This window comes from Gymnoscopelus braueri (genome assembly GCF_963280865.1).
Source record: "Gymnoscopelus braueri genome assembly, chromosome: 20".
Lineage (NCBI taxonomy): Eukaryota > Metazoa > Chordata > Actinopteri > Myctophiformes > Myctophidae > Gymnoscopelus > Gymnoscopelus braueri.
In genome coordinates, this window is record NC_137622.1 from 24,494,158 (window position 1) to 24,514,771 (window position 20,614).

The following is a 20,614-nucleotide window of genomic DNA, read 5'->3' on the forward strand; positions in this document are numbered from 1 at the left end:
CAAATTATGCAGTATTTCCTCAATATTTGGACCCCTTTTCAGATGCCTACACAATGTCAGAGGTGACCTATGCATGGACAAAAAATGCCTCTGACTCAGTGGTAGTGGAAGAAGAGAGCTCCCGTTTGAACCAGTATGATCTGCTTGGGCAAACAATAGGACAAGAAACCATCAAATCAAGTACAGGTAAGGTTTTGTGTGTGTGTGTGTGTGTGTGTGTGTGTGTGTGTGTGTGTGTGTGTGTGTGTGTGTGTGTGTGTGTGTGTGTGTGTGTGTGGAGTTTTGCATTTGCCATGAAGTCACGGCCATATATTTTGAATTACACTGTAGTTCCTCATGGATTCCCTCTTCTGATACCCACAGCTATCAAACAGCTTTTGTATCAGCAAAAATTCAATTTTTTAAATGCATCTAAAAGTAGAAAAAGTGCTCCTCAGGTAGGTTATTGTGGCCTCCTGGTGGCGCTATAATAGGCCAATGTGAAAAGGGTGCCATTTCTTCTTTGGCCTTTCACAGCAATCGGACACTGCATTCATGATTTGAGGCATTTTGTTCCAAAAATGTGTTTTGCTAAATTAGACCTGCTGGTGGCGCTATAACAGGCCAATGTGAAAAGGGTGGCATTTCTTCCTCGGCCTAGTGGGAATGTGCGTGCAAAATTTCACGGAAATCGCACGCTGCGTTCATGATTTGAGGCATTTTGTTCAAAACGAACCAATCCTGCAAACTTTAGAAGCCAATCTTAACCAATCAGGATGGAATATGGAAAATCGGACAGATCCGTGTTGATCACATGACTATAGAGATACTGTGTACCGATTTGTGTGATGTTTGGACATAATCTGTAGGAGTAATATAAAAAAAATGTTTTGCAAAAATCGGCCTCCTGGTGGCGCTATAACAGGCCAATCTGAAAATCACATCCAGGGAGTGTGTTTTACAATTTCGTAGCGACTGGGCCAACAGTGCCGGAGATTAGCTGCTCGCAGACAGACAGACACACACACAGACGGACGGACGGACGGACGGACAGGGTGCAAAACATAGTCTCCGCCATGCCGAAAGTGAGATGGCTGAACTGCCTATTCCACAAATGCAGTGATACTCAAGCAAATGAAATCATTGGAAATTACCCTGGCCAGTGCAATGCATCATCCAAATGGACACGGTTGTTTGCCGTGCTTAGCCGTTGGTTGCTTTTTATGCTATTGACTTTATTGGTTATGAAAAACGCAAAGAAATGTTTGTCCTGGCTGTTTTAGCTTGAAATGATTTGACTAATGGGAGTTTTGCTTCTGGAGGTTCCTGCAAAGATAAATTGTTTTATCTTCATTTAGTATGACTTGGAGAACCAATATTGTAAAGCATGGTCTACTGCTCCAACAAGACTTCCCACTTTACAGGAAACCCCCCTTTAGAGAACAAAGATGAGCAAAATGCAGACACATGATTAAAGGGAATTCCCTAGCCAATACAGACGTAGATTGGAAGGAAAGAATAAGAGATATGTAGACTGGATATTTGAGGTTCTCACTACAATGCAGACTCACTGGATGTGACACCACCACCATACAAGGGATAGGGGGGAACAGTTGAGAGAGCATGAGGGAGTTTTGTGAGAGATGCTGCAAGAGAGCATTACAGTAGGTGGGAGTTGTAGCTGTCATCGGCACAATAGAGGGCTCCAGAATAAAGGAATGGCTGCTATGTTCTTTAGTGATGGCACTGTCTTATGTTGGAGCTCAAAATACAACCTGCTACCTGTCTTACAAAAGTGCACTGGTGCATTAACTGCCAAAGAAAGGCTGTGCACTGAAGCAGGGGCATTTCTACTCAAAGGGGGCTGGAGAGGAATCAGCAAGCACATCCAACTGGTAACAGCTGAATTCGTGACAGGCTGATTTGAACCATGTTTAAAAATGGGACTGTCAATGTGTGTGTAGTGCGTAGAGATTGTGACGTGTTAGAGGCTCCCATCTGGACCACAAGTGTTCCTGCTGGCCAAGGATTAAATGCAACAAGAGTCTTTTCCTCCTGTGCCATCTCCCTGCAAGCTTTCCCAGTGTTTGTCTCGTAAAAAATGGCAATTGGAGTGGATCAATTAGCCTACTCTTCAAATACTAAAGAAATGTGCCTGGAGAGCATTTACTGTAACTGAGGCTTTTATCCAGAGAAATCTACAATTACTGAGCAGTATGTCTCAAGGATAGTCTGATGGCTGCTGTGGGAATTGAATCCGAGACCATCACTGTAAACATAAGGCCACCCTGTCCCCATGAATGCACTGGGCCATGTCAGGTCTTGCTTTGAATGTAATTAGTATAACAGTAGAACCACTTTTGAATCCAACAGTGGAAGCCAATGTAAAGGGGCCAAAATTGCTGGAGCTGAGTCCCCTTGCTTAAGTGCTCCACCACTATTCCCAATAGGTATGGAATAGATTACTACCAGAGACGTTCCCTGGTGAGTGTTCTCAACTATCAAGGGAGTCCGTGCCACGATTTCTTTCTTTCTTTCTTTCTTTCTTTCTTTGCCTTTATTTGATAGCTATAGAGTGTAGTAGAGAGACAGGAAACACGGAATCAAACCGGGGACTCGCTATCAGGCATTAGAGTCGTATGTGCCCTACCATTCAGCTATCGGGTCACGCCTCCATGCCTCAATTTCATTGAGCCACAATATCCTTTCATCTGAACTAAATGTTCCTATCTAGGTTAAGTGCTGTATGCTGTCGGAATAAAAGACAGAATCGTCTTGCCACTAACCATTTTCACTTGTTTAACCAGTCACTCCACATTTCCTGACTGGCTGACTTTAAATTAATCATTCAATACCACAGTGTCAGTGTTTGGTGTAGCATACCAACAAACTAGGTCATTTGGCATAGATGAGTATGCTCTCAGGCTTCACTATGGGGGAAACCTGTATGAATAGCACACTTTCACAGTATAGAAAATACTTTTCAGGTATATTTACAGTATCTATTTGTCACATTCGGTGATAGCCAATTGTTACTAGACAAAACATCAATGCCCTATATTTTTAAAACAAATACAGTAGCTCAAATCACCCAATCTGATTGGTTGATAGATATAATAATCATACTGTACCATGGCTATGAAGTCGAATGCCTTTGTACAGCTCTTAATCACTGCACAGCTAACAGAAAAACTGCTAGGCTGCAAAGTATATAAACATTATGATCAAATTGTTATTAAAAACGGGTTTAATTGGGACATATTGCCATATGGTAACTGTATTATAAAAGCAATAACTCATGGCAGGCCATGGTACATTGTGATTAAATCACAGCAGTTGTTAGGCCCGACGCTTTGGGCTGAGTTATTGTATAACAAGCTGTGCTTTTTGACTTTGTAGTTCCAAAAACAAAACACATAGATTTCAAGTAACAGTTTCACATACACACCTTCTGGCTATTGCACAACCCCCATGGCCAACATCCTACACTATATCTGTTACTGTTGAGGTGACATATTGCACAACCACCACGACCACATCCTACAGTACATTACCTGTTAGTACTGACAGTCTTTAGAGTGTCTGCCCTAAGACTGGGAGGACGTGGTTCAATCCAATGGGTCATATCAAAGACTATAAAATTGGGACCCAATGCCTCCCTAGCATCAAGAGTTGGATTGGGGGCAAGTACCTGTGACATACTGTACTAGCGTCATATCCAGGGGATGTACTTGTACATCATGCAGACATCATGGACTGCCATGAGATTAGGTACACCAGGGTAGGGTGACCCCCTTCAAACAGGCCCATTGAGGGACAGATGAACCCGTTTCGCGGTTCTGGGCGGATTTGGTTAGCTTTTTTTCAGTTTTCGGTTTCTTTATTTCGGTTTTAGGGTTAGGATTAGGGTTAGGTTAGGGTTATGTTATTAAATTCTTATTTTAGCCTGATTTTACCGATTTATTATCCATATATTTTCATATCTTTGATTTTCGGGACATTGCTCTGCTTGTGCGGGACGCGGGACAGAGGGTCCAATTCCGGGACTGTCCCGCGAATTTCGGGACGGGTGGTCACCCTACCAGGGGCCACATGTGGTCGGGGGCGCACCGTTGTTCCAATCCACACCAAACTTGGCACATAGTAGCAATATAGAGGAAACCAGTTGAGAATCACTGGTTTCAGATACCTTCCTGTAATGTAGGCCAGCTCTCCGTCATTAAAACGTCCTATTCAGCAGCAACTGCTACATCATATTGCCCCGTATGAAAGGATCTGCCCTCTCTTTGACAGCTTTTATTGTATAGCTTCACCAGACAACTAGTCATGTAAGCACGTAATGTCGCTTTCCTACATCTGTGGCCACGAAGTGATGATCATCTTCATGCTATAATTACCATCTTCCCGCACTCAGTGAAGGGATCTTAAGCGTCTCTTGAGAGAATTCAGTCTCATCTCATGGATCCCTCCTCCCCCATCCACAACAAGGCATTGGGGCAGGCATGCAAATTCAATTACAGAAGATATACATAGTAAAATCCAGAGTGTTAATTGAACTCTGACAGTATAACAGTGGCCCCTTTTACACCCATCACAGTGTAAAGATTGACCATGAGGCAATGATGGAGGGCTCGTCTGGAGACGACCTAGAGAGGTGGGGCTACACTCATAAGGGTCCATTTTTACACCCGCGGAGTTTCATTAACACCCTGGGATTTCTGTGCGGAGCTCCATAGTGTACTAACAGGGCACTCGCTCATGTTTTTCAAAATTCCACCGCTAATGTAGTGCATTAGTGTGTGTGTGTGTGTGTGTGTGTGTGTGTGTGTGTGTGTGTGTGTGTGTGCGTGTGCGTGTGTGTGTGTGTGTGTACATGTTAGAGAGAGTCCTCGTCTTCACAAAACCAGTGAAAACGGAGGCAACACAACTAGTACCCAAAAAAAAAAGAAATCTATGGGGATTAGTCCTTGGAATCGACCCACCCCCCACCCCCGCTGCTGAAAAGGACTTCCCCCGTGCCAAGTGGCAGTATGTATCAAGGCCTTCATTTCAGAATCGCAGCAAATGAGCTATGTTTCTCTGTTCTGTTGCCATGGGTAACACATCTTTTTCTTCTCATGTCTAATCTTGGCTTCTCTTTGAGATATCTCTCCATTTGGAAGCTCTGCTTGTTACTGCACCATTGGCAATGTTTCACAGCCTTGTCAGGCATGATGCGTTGCTAGAAGTGGTGACAGAATCATAATGTGGCATATTCTATGTGTGGATGGATTATTTTATATACATTTTTTTTTAACTACTCAAGTATAAGGCAACTCTAATCCCTGCCAAAGAAAGCTTGAGTATTTTAAAGCTGCATTCTGGGGGATGTATTTCATATAAGACTAAAAGTGTTTTATTGAGATGATACGAATCACAAGGTTTTGGTACTGAGGGCCCAGTAATGATGAACTGTTGTGAGGCTGTGCATTGAGAGCAGTAGGTTGGTCTGTGATTAGCCTATGCATCAAATTCTGCCTAATTTATTTAAATTCTACAAGGGATGCCTGGTAGTGCAGCCAGTTAGTGCACTAACTACATGCTCCAGGTGAATTGCCAGGACCCGAGTAAGAAGCCAACTACCGTAGTTTCACGTCTCTCCCCTCTTTGTGCCCTCAGTTTACCAATCTCTCTACACTCTCCTATCTAGCCAACACGACTCATTTGGGAGTATGTTGTCATGTTGATGAATGTATATTGCTGTTAATCTAACATCGGCTTGTTCTGACAAATTGCATGCATGCAATTGGCGACCGGTAATACCGGTACATCCCATAACCCGGAGGGACAGGAGTGTTGTAATTGGCTGGTTATAATAGTATGGATCCCATATAAAGGCCAAATTATACTTGCACCGGTCGTGTGGCAGGGTCATATGACATACATTTTGTACATCTCATGTCCGCAGGGATATCCATGTGCATCCCAGAGCTTGTAGACGTAGTTTGAGGAGAAGTTGAGAGGAGAGCCGTTGCTTCCTGCTGTATACAGTATTACTGTATGAGGACTTGAAATGTAATGGTTTGTTGGCAGGTTTGTTAAATTTATTACAAATAGAACAGAACAAAAAACTGAATACAAAGACCTCAAAGCTTTGCTCAAGGAGTTTTATTAGAATCTGAGGTCTTCAAAGAACAAGAATGCCCAAGAAAGTATTGACACAATTCAGAATGAACACAATTACCTAAGTTCAGTCAGATAACTCACAAATAGATTGAAAATATTTTATTTATAAAATGTGATTACAAATGTGAACATTATATTTGATCTTGGCATTCAGGCTCTGCTTTATATTATTCCCTTCTCAGCACATTCGAGGACAAACATTACATTACTCTCATCTTAAAAGAATTAAAAGCCTTACTAGTGACCCCTTGAGGCTTTGCTGATCATTACACCCAACCAGACCAAAGTGGTTTAAATACAAACAAGATTGTCATCCCCAAAAGCTTTAGAGTGAAATTAATTTATAGTAATGAAAATAACACCAAAAAAACATCTATAAAGTAAGTACCAGTAAAACAGAAAATAGTACATTTTAGGGTAAGGTTGACACTAGAGGAAAGGCCATGGGGGTCATGAAAATCAGTAGAGGTTTTCCTGCAATTTGCCTGTTATATTATGTGTGCAAAACTGACATTTCTGCCTGATGGTAGTGCTAGAGGAAATGTCATGGGGTCACTCAAATGGTTATTTCCAGGGATCATGAATGCAAGAATGGCCTGTACGTATATAACTAGATGTGCTCAGTGCAGATCTACAAGTTAACAACACGTCGTATCGCGTCGTTTTTGTAAAATGGAGCATAAATTAGGCTTAAATGTGCATTTACAAACAACAAAATATGATATGAAACATAACACTGCCTCGTTTTGTTTTCATTTTTACAAAAATGTATATATTTACTCTTATATACAAAAAGCCTTATAAAAATTAAATATGTATTATTGTTGCGAAGTATTTATTTATGATCTAGCTTACTGACCCAGACTGTGTAACTTGAGTTACTTGAGTGCTTGTACAAGCCCAGGTGATTAGCCTACTTATTGCAGTATGATGCCATTCTGGCCATGGCATACCAGCTTACGAGTGTTTTAATTGAACCCTGTTACCCCGACCTCAACAATGTAACTTGCGTCTTTATTAAGTCATCTAAAATCTACTTTTTGTTCATGAAATGCACCCACGTTTCACAAGCAGAATAATGAAAACCATATACATATGCTATGATATGAGTCAACAGCAGGAATAAATAACAAAGTCTACAAAATTAGTTTTCAGGAGATATGGATTGAATAAGGTAAGAATAAAAGGATTCATAAGCATGATTTTCAAGTAATGATGGTCCTGGATCGGGCGCTAGTGCAGACAGTTATCGTTGGCATACCCACTGTTGGAGTCAGGAGAAGCCAGGATTGTTGAGTGTCTGGACTCTGGAGCAGTGGACCAAAGAATTTACCCATCTAAAGGGGAAGATTGTGAGGCGACGTGATGTGATTGCTGGCTTTTTTTGTTCACATTTATATTAATAATCTTTTGTTTACCCAAGGCACTACTCGTGTATTGAGCAGATATTATATAGAACTTTTGCAGACACAATATGTTGATTTGTGGGAGTGTAGAATATATTTTAGTGTTTGAGTTACTGTTAATTGTGAGTGTGAAGTGGCTTGTTATAATTTATAGTTGGGTGGAGGTTCTTTGCAAAAGTCGGCTTCCTGGTGGCACTAAAACAGGCGTGTGTGAACTTTCACGGCAATCGGACGCTGCGTTCATGATATGAGCATTTTTTTTCAAAACGAGCTGCAAACTTTAGATGCCAATCTTAGCCAATCAAGATGGACTATAAAAAACCTTACATATCCGTCTTGATCTCATGACTATAGACCTAATGTGTACCGATTTGCATGAATTGGAAAACAATTGTAGGAGTAATATGATTTATTTTTTGTTGCAAAAGTTGGCGTCCTTGTAGCGCTATAATAGGCCAATGTGAAAAGGGGGCCATTTCTAACTCAACCTTTCACGACAATCGGACGCTGCGTTCATGATTTGAGGCATTTTGTTCAAAACGAGTCACTCCTGCAAACGTTAGATGCCAATCTTAGCCAATCAGATGGTTTATGAAAAATCGGTCAAATCCGTCTTGATCACATGGCTTTAGAGATAAGTGTGTACCAATTTACGATTGGAGAAATAGCTAAAATGTGTTTTGCAAAAATCTGCCTGGTGGTGGTGATATACCAGGCCCATGTGAAAGATTTGGGCAACTGGTTCTGCTCTGGCCTCCAGGGGGTTTGCGTGCATAGTTTCACGCAGATTAGACCAACGGTGCCGGAAATTAGCTGTTAACAGACTGATGGACGAACACATGCACACACACGCACGCACGCACGCACGCACGCACGCACGCACGCACGCACGCACGGACACACGGATGGACAGGGGCGAAAACATAGTCTCTGCCACGCCTTCAGCCTGGTGTAAACAATAACAATGGAAACTTAACAGAATAAACATGATTAAATAAAACATGTAATTGTAACATTTGAAAGTACAGGATACATAAGGCCACTATATTATTGTGTGATATACCGTATATAAGGTGTTAAGAGTACAGTAGTACAATATAACTAATAATATACCATATAGTCTGGTGATAGATATGAATAAACTGTCTTTTATATACACAGCATAGTTCTTTCCACTGGGGTAACTAGGGCTAGTGGCACATCAAAAGATGGTAACACTTACATTCACACTCACACGTAAAAAGTTAACTAATAGGCCTAAATCAGACACAAATCAGACACAACTAGAAAAAGTGTACAGAGCACAGGTCTCCACCAGGTCATGTAGGTTCTTGTGGGCCGGCCAGCAATGTGACGGATCCGTCTCGATCACTTGACTATAGAGATAATGTGTATCGATTTGCGTGATGTTTGGACACAATTTGTAGCAGTAATATAGTAAAAAATAGTTAAATGTTAAAAGGGTGGCATTTGTTCCTCAACGTAGTGCGAATGTTCGTACAAAGTGTCATCGTAATCGGACGCTGCAATCATGATTTACAGCATTTTGTGGGCCACTCCTGCAAACTTTAGATACTGTGTACCGATTTGCGTGATGTTTGGACAAAATCAGTAGGAGACGGAGTACTGTAAAAAAGAAAATCGGCCTCCTGGTGGTGCTATACAGCAGTGGTGTGTTCTACCGTGTCCCGCTGTATACGCCGTATACAGTGTAGATTTTTTGGGGAAAAAGCGTATACAGTCTACTAACCATTTCATCCACTGAAAACGCGCTAGCGTATACCCACGACCATGCGCATCTCGTGCAGGGAATGATTATCGTATACCTCCGAAAAGAAACCTAGACCACACCACTGCTATACAGCCTCATGTGAAGAAATTGGGGCAGAGGTTCTACTCTGGCATCCAGGGAGTGTGCATGCAAAGTTTCACTGCGATCAAGCCAACGTTGCCAGACATTAACTGTTCACAGACAGGACGGACGGACGGACGGACATGGTGCAAAACAATCTCGACCATGCCTTTTGCCCTGGCGGAGACAAATATGAGCAGACCTCAAATTTTATTTAGAAAATATAAATGACCGACTGGTGGCGCAGTGGTAAAGTCCCTGCCCACCACCACGGAGGTGGGCAGGGATAACATAGGATAACATAAATGGAGTCTATGGCGTAAATTACTGAGAAATTCTCTTGTGGAAACTGTTAAATACTTTAACAGTCACTAATCCCAATGGAAACCGGCCTGTGTATGCTAGTTCTGGACTATGAATTGGCAGGCTATAACAATGTAATGTAAAGTGTCAACATCCTATACCACACTACATGTTGATATGTTCACTATCCAAAGATTTGTCTCTATATAGCCTGTCTAGAGCACCGAAGTCCTGACATCACTGCCAGTAGAGGGCGCTTTTCTTTTCTTTTCGTTTGTGGCTTTACTTTTTGTGTTGATATCCTCATTGGGGAATCTTAGATCGCTTCATATAAGAACTGTGTTCCAAAAATAAACACACCACCCTGCCGATTTTACTCATATGGATATGAAGCATCGACTGAAGGTGTAAATGTACACATTTACCCAAAGAGTAACACAATATAAACACTAGAAACAAGTCAAACAACCCAAAGACTACATTCCCCATGAACGCGGCTGCTGTAGGGACAGTGATTTCAGACCCGGAAGTAGTAGTTCTTAAGACTTTTAAGGCAGAATTAATTAAATTTTCGCCAGAAACAGGCTGTATCAAATATGAATGAATATCATAAACAATGCAGAGCCAACCCCCTGACAAAAATGCCAGGGTGGTGTGTTTATGTTTGGAACACAGTTCTCATATGACGTGATCTAAGATTCCCAAATGGGGATTTCAACACAAAAAAATAAAGCCACGAAACCGTGAAACAGCGCCCTCTAGTGGCAGCGACGTCCGACTTCGGTGCTCTATTCTGGTTGCACCATAATGATATAATGACAGTCCTTTATTAAATCCCTTCCCCACATTGCCCCGTGCCTTTTCATACACACACACAACTCCAAAACAATGTCATCACGTGCCCCAGACAGACAGAAAGACGTTTTTGTTCTTTTAATTTATCAGAAGCCATTGTTATGTTCACTGGCATTCTCACCTCTGTGACCTTTTCATTTTTCCATGCAGGTGAATATACAGTCATGACAGCTCATTTCCATTTGAAGAGGAAGATTGGCTACTTCGTCATCCAGACCTACCTTCCATGCATAATGACTGTCATACTGTCTCAAGTGTCTTTCTGGTTGAACAGAGAGTCTGTGCCAGCCAGGACAGTGTTTGGTAAGTGTACATTTACTGTGGCATCATCACATGTGGCCATCTGTTAAAAGTCATCGAAGTGAGGAGTAATTTTTATGGGTTGAATTGATGTCTTTGTCTGCCACGAGGGAGTAGAATTGCAGCATTCTGAAATTGACCCCCAAATGTGAGGCAACTGGTCATCAAAACTGCATTTTTGTTCATTTGAACACTTTCATTTTTAAGACGGTACACGGAGAGAGAGCAAGAGAGCGCAGGAGGGAGAGAGAGAGCCTGGCTGATTTTCTTATATTAACAGCATTTACATTTACTTTCAATACTTAATTATATTTCATATCAGATAATTACTTCTAATACTTAAGTACAGGGTGATTTCATCTTTTACCAGTCATTTTCTACTGAGATAGCTCTACTTTTACTCAAGTGTTAGGTAGTCATAAACTACATGTAGTTGAACTACATAGTTATATATTGCAGTAGCTTGCTGGTAGTTCAACTACACTCATATTAGTGTAGTGAGTAGAGATGCGCGGATCGCGGTTTTAGCCGCGGTTGCCGCAGTTAACCGCAGTTTGGGTGGATTTGGGTCAATCAAATATAATTATTAATTCATATTGGATAAACCGCGGGTGAAATAATGCGGGAATTAAATTAATGATATCAATCTATAGGCCTATAATAGCTTTTAAAAAGCACTACATTTCACCGTGTGTGCGTTTGTAGTATTTTAATATAACGTCATTTTACACCATGCACAAAATAGCCGCTCACGACATGTTGCTTTGCACACAGCCAGTGTTGCCAGGTTGCGAGAGAAATAAGTAGCCAGGTCTATGAAAACAAGCCCAAAACAAGTGCCAAACAAGCCCAAAAGTCGCAACACAGAGCATTGTTTTTGCTCTGTGTTTTGTTTTCACTTTTTCTTTCTTTTTCTGTAAAGCACTTTGAGCTGCATTTATGTCATGAAAGGTGCTATATAAATAAAGTTTATTATATTAAAAGTCGCTTATAAAAAGCTTATAAAAAGCCGACATGGCAACAAAGTGGTTGAAAGCGAAAGTAACTTTTGAAGACGTTCGCTTGTTGTTACCATGGTTGTGGATTGTATACAGTCACTGCATCGCGACAGTGGTGAGTAACACTGTTTATAAGAAAACTAACATCAGGAAAATAACAATTATTTGGTGCGGTTGGTGCGGATCTATAAATAGGATGATATAAGTACCGCGGGTGGATGGCGGATGGATAATGAACTTGTTAACGCGGATTTGGGTGACAAAAAAACCCATCCGCGCATCTCTAGTAGTGAGTCAAGTAGTTCAACAGCTTTTTTGGTCTTTTTTTTGCAGTTTAACTACTCAATCTACAAACTACAATTTGGGCAATAAAATAAAATGAATATTACAGTATATTCATTTTATTTCCAGGTTCATGGAGTTTTATTGTCATGCAGAACAAAATGTGTTACCCAGGTACCGGTCATGGTCATGGCAGAATACATTTAAATAATACACCTATATACTACATGAAAACCTCTAAATAATACCTAACACTGTAATGCAAATAAATCAGTTGCACTTGCCCACTAAAACAATTCAATAGCAGCATTAAAAAACAGTTAATCAGGTGATTATAATTTTACCATTACTGTGTTGAACCAGAACCCCCTTTGACAGACAGACAGACAGACTCATTCACACACACATTTGCTGCTACATGTGTACAAGTAAACCCTGTCGTACAGTACAAGTAAACCCAGAGCACAAAATCCTGGAACACTTCAGTTTGATGGGTTTTCGTCACTGCACACCAAAAAATTCACAATATAAATATATAACGCCCTCAGTCAAATGAAAATGGGTATAACTCCCAAGTTGTTTAAAAGTCAAGCGGAACTAACAACAATGACCTGACAGAGTCAGCTTGGGGAAAAACAGGTATGGAAGACCTACTAATATCTGTGACTGGAGCATATAAGGTCCAAACCAATCCTTCTATGCTAGCTATTAAATCATTGTCGAAGGTCAGTGGACATGTGGGTTGATGGGGCAATAATAAACTCAAGTCCTGTCTTGTCTTGACTAGATTAGTTTTACTGGCAGAGGTCAAGGTGATGTAATTTTCACCAGTGTAATTCTGTGATTTTACTCCCATGTGGAAACAATATTATTTGTGATTATTACAGGGCATGATGCACCCCATGGGAATAATTACATTATACTTACAAGACACGTGACCTACTTCTTTTCAACAAGATCTTAAACCTTCTGTCAACATCGGGGACAGTGTACAAAATATCTCCCACTTTAGATGTTATAGACTCTTTCTTGCTGTGTCTTGTGCATCCAGCAAGACATCATCCTTATTCTATAAATAGCACAACACTTTATCATTAGGGCAGCACTCAGTGTGGGGGGATTAACTGAACGTGCCACTATTTTTCTTTCCTTTATTTGCAGGCGTAACCACCGTTCTCACAATGACCACTCTGAGTATCAGTGCACGGAACTCCCTTCCCAAGGTCGCCTATGCCACCGCCATGGACTGGTTCATTGCCGTCTGCTATGCCTTTGTCTTCTCTGCTTTGATTGAGTTTGCCACTGTTAATTATTTCACAAAGCGTGGCTGGGCTTGGGATGGAAAGAGCATTGTGCCTGAAAAGGTAACGCAAAACATCCTCTGACAGAGTCTCTTTTCAAAGAAAATCAATAGAGATGCACATTGAGGAATGGAATTGTTCGCTGCATATTATTACCCATGGAACTGCAGTGCGTTGGTAGGCTAGAGGCGAGGTTAGAGGGTGAGAAAACTACTGATTGGTCTCCTAGTACTGTGTGTGTGTGTGTGTGTGTGTGTGTGTGTGTGTGTGTGTGTGTGTGTGTGTGTGTGTGTGTGTGTGTGTGTGTGTGTGTGTGTGCGCACGCACGTGTGCGTGCACGCGCGCGCCCTGGTGCGTGCGTGGGTGGGTGGCTTCATGCGTGTGTTACAGAAAGGGTGGAAATGTTGTTTAGATTGTGGTAACTGAATAGCCAATCACTTTACCTGTAAAGAATAACCATGTATGTATGTATGTGTGTGCGTACACACATCTAGCCTAACCCAGTCTAATTGGAGCTATAAACTGCAATGATGAATTTGAAATAAATTCATCATTGCTGTTTTGTTACAGCTTGAGGCACCAATGGGCTTGGATGATTTTGAATCAACAGCTGTCAATTGATAACTATCCTTTAAATCTTTTATGTTGTTCCGTAACATTTTGTTCTCTCGACAGAAAAAGGAGCGGGCCTCTGTTGCCAAGAAGAACAACGCCTATGCTGTTGCCGTTGCCAACTATGCGCCGAATATCACTAAGGATGCCACCATGCTACCAACCATTGCCAAAGGCGGTTCTGCCGATCCCATTAAGGCCAAAGCAGATGCTAAAGCCCAAGAGAGCAAGAAGACGTTCAACAGTGTTAGCAAAATTGACAGGATGTCGAGGATAATGTTCCCGGTACTTTTTGGAAGCTTCAACTTAGTCTACTGGGCCACCTACTTAAACAGAGAACCTGTCATAAAGGATATGGTCCCCTCTAATTAGGGGCCAGTTTCTTGTATCCCAGTTCGAGGATTAAAAGACCAAATACTTCCAGTAACTGCATATACAGAGCTTTACAGAGTCAAGGCCTGGATTGCATCCTCTATCCTCTCCTGTTTTCTACATTAATGTCTGCAGCACTTTTGAAAACGGCATTTGTAAATGTGTATGTATATTTATATGAATGGGTTAATTGTGATATCTTCAGTGATTATTTCTAGAGTGCTTGTTTCCTATTAAACGTATGGTTGCAGATATATAAGTACATACAAATGACTTGGAGAACACACAAGCATATTTATTTAAGATCCTTTATAAATGTATTGAATTCTAGGGTTGTCTTGATATTGGATTTTAACATTTTCATTTTGTGATGAGGGGGCTGATTATATAATATATTTCATTGCCAGTGACCTGACTCTTTTGTTCTGACCAAGCCAATCCAAAAATGTACAATATTGTGTTAATAGGTGGGAATTGGTTTATTGTTGTGGCTGCAGTTATGGACTTGTGTGTATTATATACATACTGTGAGTCTGTCCTCCAGAATTATTACAACACTTACAGCTGGAAAGGCTGTAACAGTTAACAAGATATATACAGTATGAAGATACATACTGTAATATAGACTTTAAAGCTCAGGTAATATTGCATTGTTTAATTGAGGGAGGAAGGGTTGAAAGAAGGAGAGATGGAAGGAAGGAAGAAATCAACAAAGAAAGGAAGGAATGGAAATATGTGTTTGCATGCAGATGGTCGACCTTTTGTAGAGGAGGTTCATAGACTGTGGAGTTTTGTGGGCATTTGGTTTAAAGGATAAAATCAAGCTGAACAACCAAAAAGACTAGTAATTAAAAATAAGTCATATGAAAGGTTGTAACAAAGCACAGAAAGTGCAGCGTAAAACCATATGAAGTGCATTCACTTTCATAGCACCTGCCAGAGGTAATCACATCATCAGTCCCCTCCACTCTTGCCAAGCTGCATACCTCTCTATTTGTGTGCATTCTAAATAGAGGTTCGGGCTGCTATGCGGCCATCACATCCAGAGTTCAGGCTGCTAAGTGGCCTCACACTACCGATTCCTACCAATATATGTCTGAGTCATAGTGTTGGGGACTTTGTCAGAGTATGCCCATTGTACCCATCTGTCGATGTCCCTTTTGTGCCCATATATGGAAATGTCTGTTTCTGTCAGTTCGTGATATGGAGATCCCTAATGTCATCAGTATATGCCCATATTGGAATGCCCATATAACTGCATATTGGTTGGAGCTGCGGTTCTGGACAACTGGATATAAGAACAACTCCACGGCGGGCACCGCACTCCCTCGAGTCCTTGCCGCTGCACGCGCCGAGTTTGAAGTCGGTCGGTCCCATATATGCACATGACCATATATGGGCATAGAAGTCGGATCTGTGGCTCTGGACAACCGGATCTCTGTATCTGTCAGTCCTTTTCCATTTTATGCCCATATATGGAGATCGCTGATTTGTTTGTGGCTGATGCCATGACGACACATTGAGGTTAGACAACACACTCCATATTTGGCGTAGCTGCATTAGGAACTCCTTATATGGTTATAGCTGTGTCAGAGTGACATAAGAGGTCCGCCTGCCCACCCGCCCTCCCATTAGCCAATTTTCATATTGGAATAATGAATAATAAAAAGATGAATAATTAAAGTAAGAGGTCTTCAAATTTCAAAGAATACTTACTTGGGATTATATTAGCTCAGATGAATATGCACAGAACCAAAGAATTTGCACAATCTAAGGTTTGAATGAAGCTCAAAGTTTGAGGTATGAAGATGTAACTTGGGGACATTTGGGTTAAGATAGCAGAAGTACAGAATGAAGAACAGCTGCTTCACAAGCATATCAATATATCATAGTAATTTATTTAGAAAATATTATATTATATAATATTATTGGCTCCCCTTGTGGTAAAGTTCAAATCCGGATGGTGTTGTACCATGTGTACAGTAGGCTATGTTTGTCTTTTTACAAAAATACTCAATCATAAACCCAATCAATTGAGTGTATTAGATATGCATCAAATTGCATAGCCTTTATTTAATTATGAATGTAAACATAACATGCACTTCTTTAGAAAATGCATTCATAAAGTTTCAACACTTGAAAGCATGTCTTATTTTGAAGGTGCTAATAATTCTGGAGGACACTGTACAACCAATGGTTTGGGACACTGTGAGACTAGCCCATTTAGACCTGTTGTAAACCTATATATTGTTATACCTTTCAATCCGGGACAGACTCTGTGTCACATCAGTTGTTGCTATATACTATATTTAGCAATCTTTTTTTCAGAAAGCTTACAGTAGGCTAGGGTTTTTGAAAGGCCTCAGGTCTAAATGGGCTAGTCAGCTTGTCAGCTATGATAAAGATGCTAACTCTGACATGATCCTTAGTCGAGATCTGACATGTTCATTTTGAAATACTTCAAGTTTTTTTTATTTTAAATTAGTTATGGGCCCAACCCATTGAAAACTGGTAGTGGAATATTAGAAATCAGCCTCTTTGTAGCCCAAAGACCCAATATGACCTTGAATAAATCCAGAGTTCATGTAAGTGAAAGTTTTGTTAGAACTGAAACCATATATTTGGGGTCTCATTGGTGTCATGGACATAGCATTATGGTATAACGGTGTTATAGATATGTCAAGATCATGTTTGGATTCTGTTGCCCACACCTGCACAAGTATGGTTAAAGCCCGATTTATACTTGTACGACGCATCGCAGACTGAAAATAGTCGATCTATAAGCTCTCAATCCTTAATTTGTTGTGAGCATAGTGATATAGCTGATATATCTGCTATTTCGGTCCATGACTCCATCATACGACAGAGCTTAAATTAGGTATAAGACTATTGTGCGCATCGTTTAATTTTCCTATGGAGCTCTTAATTTATCTTCTTTGTACTGAGTGGGGTTTTGTCTCATTCTTGTGAGACAACCTTTGTGAGTGCTCTGTATGTGCTAGAGAAAACTTTTTTCCCCTCTTTTTCTTAAGTGGTGAAGTTACATCTACACATGCAAGCATGATTTGCCAAATCAAATCTGTTTATCATGTTATATATTTACCATAAAAACAATAAGGGATGTTAATAGGGCATATAAGATGTAAAAGCAAAATGTAAACATTCATCTTATCTATCAAAGAAAGTTAGTTTTATGAAGAAGGGTAACATTATTGAAGTATATGCAGCCTCTGGAAAAGTAAGATAACAAAGATGGACCTCAAAAACTTGAAGTAGTAAAAACAAAGCAGCAAGGTGTAGCGACCACCCAATGAGATAGGATACCACATCAAGAGTATCTGATAGCTGTTCTTTTACAGCTTCATATCAGTTCCTATGGATTATTCAATGTATTTTTCCCCATAACAAAACATGAATTGAGTTCATATAGCTTTTATTTTATTTTATTTGTAATAATAAGTTATGTTGTATAATATATATTTTATTTTCAATTCTATATTCTCCAAAGTACTGACTGAGTCCTAAAACAAGACTTCAAGATAAATTGATGGTTCAGACAGTGTGTGCTTTGTCGATTATGTATAAACTGTTTCTAATAAAACGCCTATAATTCTAAAGCGTATTATCTGGTTTGTTGTTTGGCTATCTGCAGCCCCCCCGCCCCCCGACACATTTGCTATTTTCCTGATTTATAGTACAACAAAAACAATATAGGTAGACACACTGACAGGGCAGGATACAACACATTAAAGTCACTATATGCACATTTATAAGATACACATAAGTAAAAGTAAAAACAAAGGATATATATATATTTATTTTTAATGAAAGCAAGCAAGAGATGAAAACAAAATGACTCCTTGTCTCCGCTGGCTGTCATTATTAATGTGCATCATAATTTATTACATTTTTGTTCAAACCTGACATGATAGTGACCACTGCCCCTACAGATGCTGCTTGTGCCATAGATAATAAATCAAAAATAATCTTTAAGCCAGCTGTCTATGGGCTAGTTTCTTCAACTTCCAGTTAATGTAATAAATGTGGATCTGTTTCACTGAGAGAAAGGATAATCTTATAAAATGTTGTTATTCTTTTGAGGTTATGGCACTGCTGGACATAATGGGAAATTGATATTCAATATTTTGCACAAAACATCTTTAACATTTACCCCAGAGCTTCTTACCTCTATGCAGTGCCATTGCCGATGCATAAAAGTGTCAGTCATCCCACACTACAGCCATGCCAGCACATAAAACATTATTGCTCATTTTCTTCAGTTTGTGTGAGGTGATATAATATAATATGATAGTTTGAACAAATCAGTATAGCTTAGCTTTCCAATCCTTTCACTGATCTGTTGTGAGAAGTATACCCAGACCCCATTGTGCTTTTGTGGATGCACACTATAGTTAAAAACCAAAAATCTGGCATACTATAGTTTGGGGACAGTTCCTTAAAGGTAGGGTACGTGATATGTTTTGGTTAAAACAAAACTTTTTTTGTTAAAAGGTTAAAGCACTATATTATGATAGTAAACATTGGGTGTTTGTTCAGTCACAGGGGTCTCCCTGTCTCTCCAGCTCTTTAATAAATAGAAAATACATTTTCAGGTATAGGTGACAACATTTCAGCCAATCAGGAGAGAGTACTCATTTCATAGCTTCATTTTTAGTGTTCCAGTTCCATTCCATTGCACTTGTTTAATCTGTATCCTAACTGAGTTCTCTATCCTGATTGGATAAAGATCTGGAGAGACATGGAGACTCCTGTTACTGAACAAACACTCTAGCAATGAGTACTACTACTGGAATATAGAGCTATTTAACACTTATTTTAACCAAAGAAAATCACTTACCCTATACCGTTAAGTGCGTAATTGCTTAGAATAGATTTCAGATTTATACTATACCAAATAAATACCAAAATGTATCTCAAGTTCCTGAAAAGGTATTATATTCCCATTCTTTAATAACTCTGTTTTTTTTAGTTTTTTTTTTTACATTAGAGTAGAAACAACAGAAAAAGCACTAGCTGTAAATAATGGGTAGCATGGGACAAGAGGGCATGGTTAAAACAATGATTTTAACACGTTTAAAAATGCTATATTAAAGGAGGAGTTCACCCAAAAAAATACTTATTTTCTATCAATTACACACCCCATCATGAAGCCTTAATTTCATGGATTTATTTTTGTTTATGTGGCATTCCTAAGACAATGATTTGATGACGTGTGTATTTCCGGTAGGAGACACAAATAATCTACTTTGTGTCTCCTACCGGACATTAGCCGGTAGGAGACGGGAATCAAATTATTAGCTTGAATGCGACAAAAACAAAAAAGAATCCATGGATTCAAGGCTTCATAGGGTGTGTATGTGCAATTGATAGAAATTTTTTTTTGGGTGAACTCCTCCTTTAACAACTTCATAAGAACGCAGAATTAAGGGGCTTTTAATGTGCTTAATAACAAACAAAATAACAAAAATACATCACTGACAGCCAGACAATATCACTGTAATCTTAGGCGCACACACACTGATCATCGTGGTCCAAGTTAACATCGTTGATGTGCAGACACTGACACATGATGTGTTTGTGCAAGAGCGGCTCAAATAACATAAATATCAAAAGACCATAATGACAATGAAAAAAACTCTGAAGGCTGCAAAAAAAAGAAAAGAGAAAAAAAAAGAAAAAAAGCGTACATTTGTTTCTCCTTTACAAATGGTATGAAGTCTGGATGTCATGCATCAAATATACACTTTTGCTATATCTACAAACAATGCAGTATATGATATGATAAGGATGAACAATGCCACAGTGTGGTGCATTGTGTTTTGCGTTGCTGTTGAATCCAATTAAGGACACTGGACACTAATTAGGTACCCGGACCTAATTAGTGCACCTTTAAACGCCGCTACTTCAAACGTTCTTTAAAGGACTTTGGATTTAAAGGTTCTGCAACATTGTTGCAGTTTTTAAATGGGTCTGTCTGACATGCTGGCCCAGGTGTTAATGTCATCAGAAGGTCGTGGCTTTTAAGTGTGGCGTCGCAAACATCGGAACAATTACACATCACACAAGAAAGACCAAGATAAAAGGATAGCCTAAACAATATGTTAAGGCGCAGATGAACTTAATGTGAACTTATAGTGAACACGCGCGCGCGCACGCACGCACGCAGAC

General features: G+C 39.9%; 1 protein-coding gene across 1 annotated transcript in view; it reads left to right on the top strand.

Annotated features, from left to right (window-relative positions):
- gabra2b (gamma-aminobutyric acid type A receptor subunit alpha2b) overlaps nucleotides 1-14,602 on the top strand; it is a gene marked incomplete at its 5' end in the record, with an annotated part of 32,237 nt that extends 17,635 nt beyond the window's left edge. The window contains 4 exons of the mRNA XM_080415567.1: nucleotides 43-186; nucleotides 10,711-10,863; nucleotides 13,302-13,504; nucleotides 14,117-14,602. Coding sequence (XP_080271693.1) covers nucleotides 43-186; nucleotides 10,711-10,863; nucleotides 13,302-13,504; nucleotides 14,117-14,425 — 809 coding nt within the window. The 3' untranslated portion in view covers nucleotides 14,426-14,602. The remainder of the gene's footprint in view (nucleotides 1-42; nucleotides 187-10,710; nucleotides 10,864-13,301; nucleotides 13,505-14,116) is intronic.
- Between the last annotated feature and the right edge of the window lie 6,012 nt (nucleotides 14,603-20,614).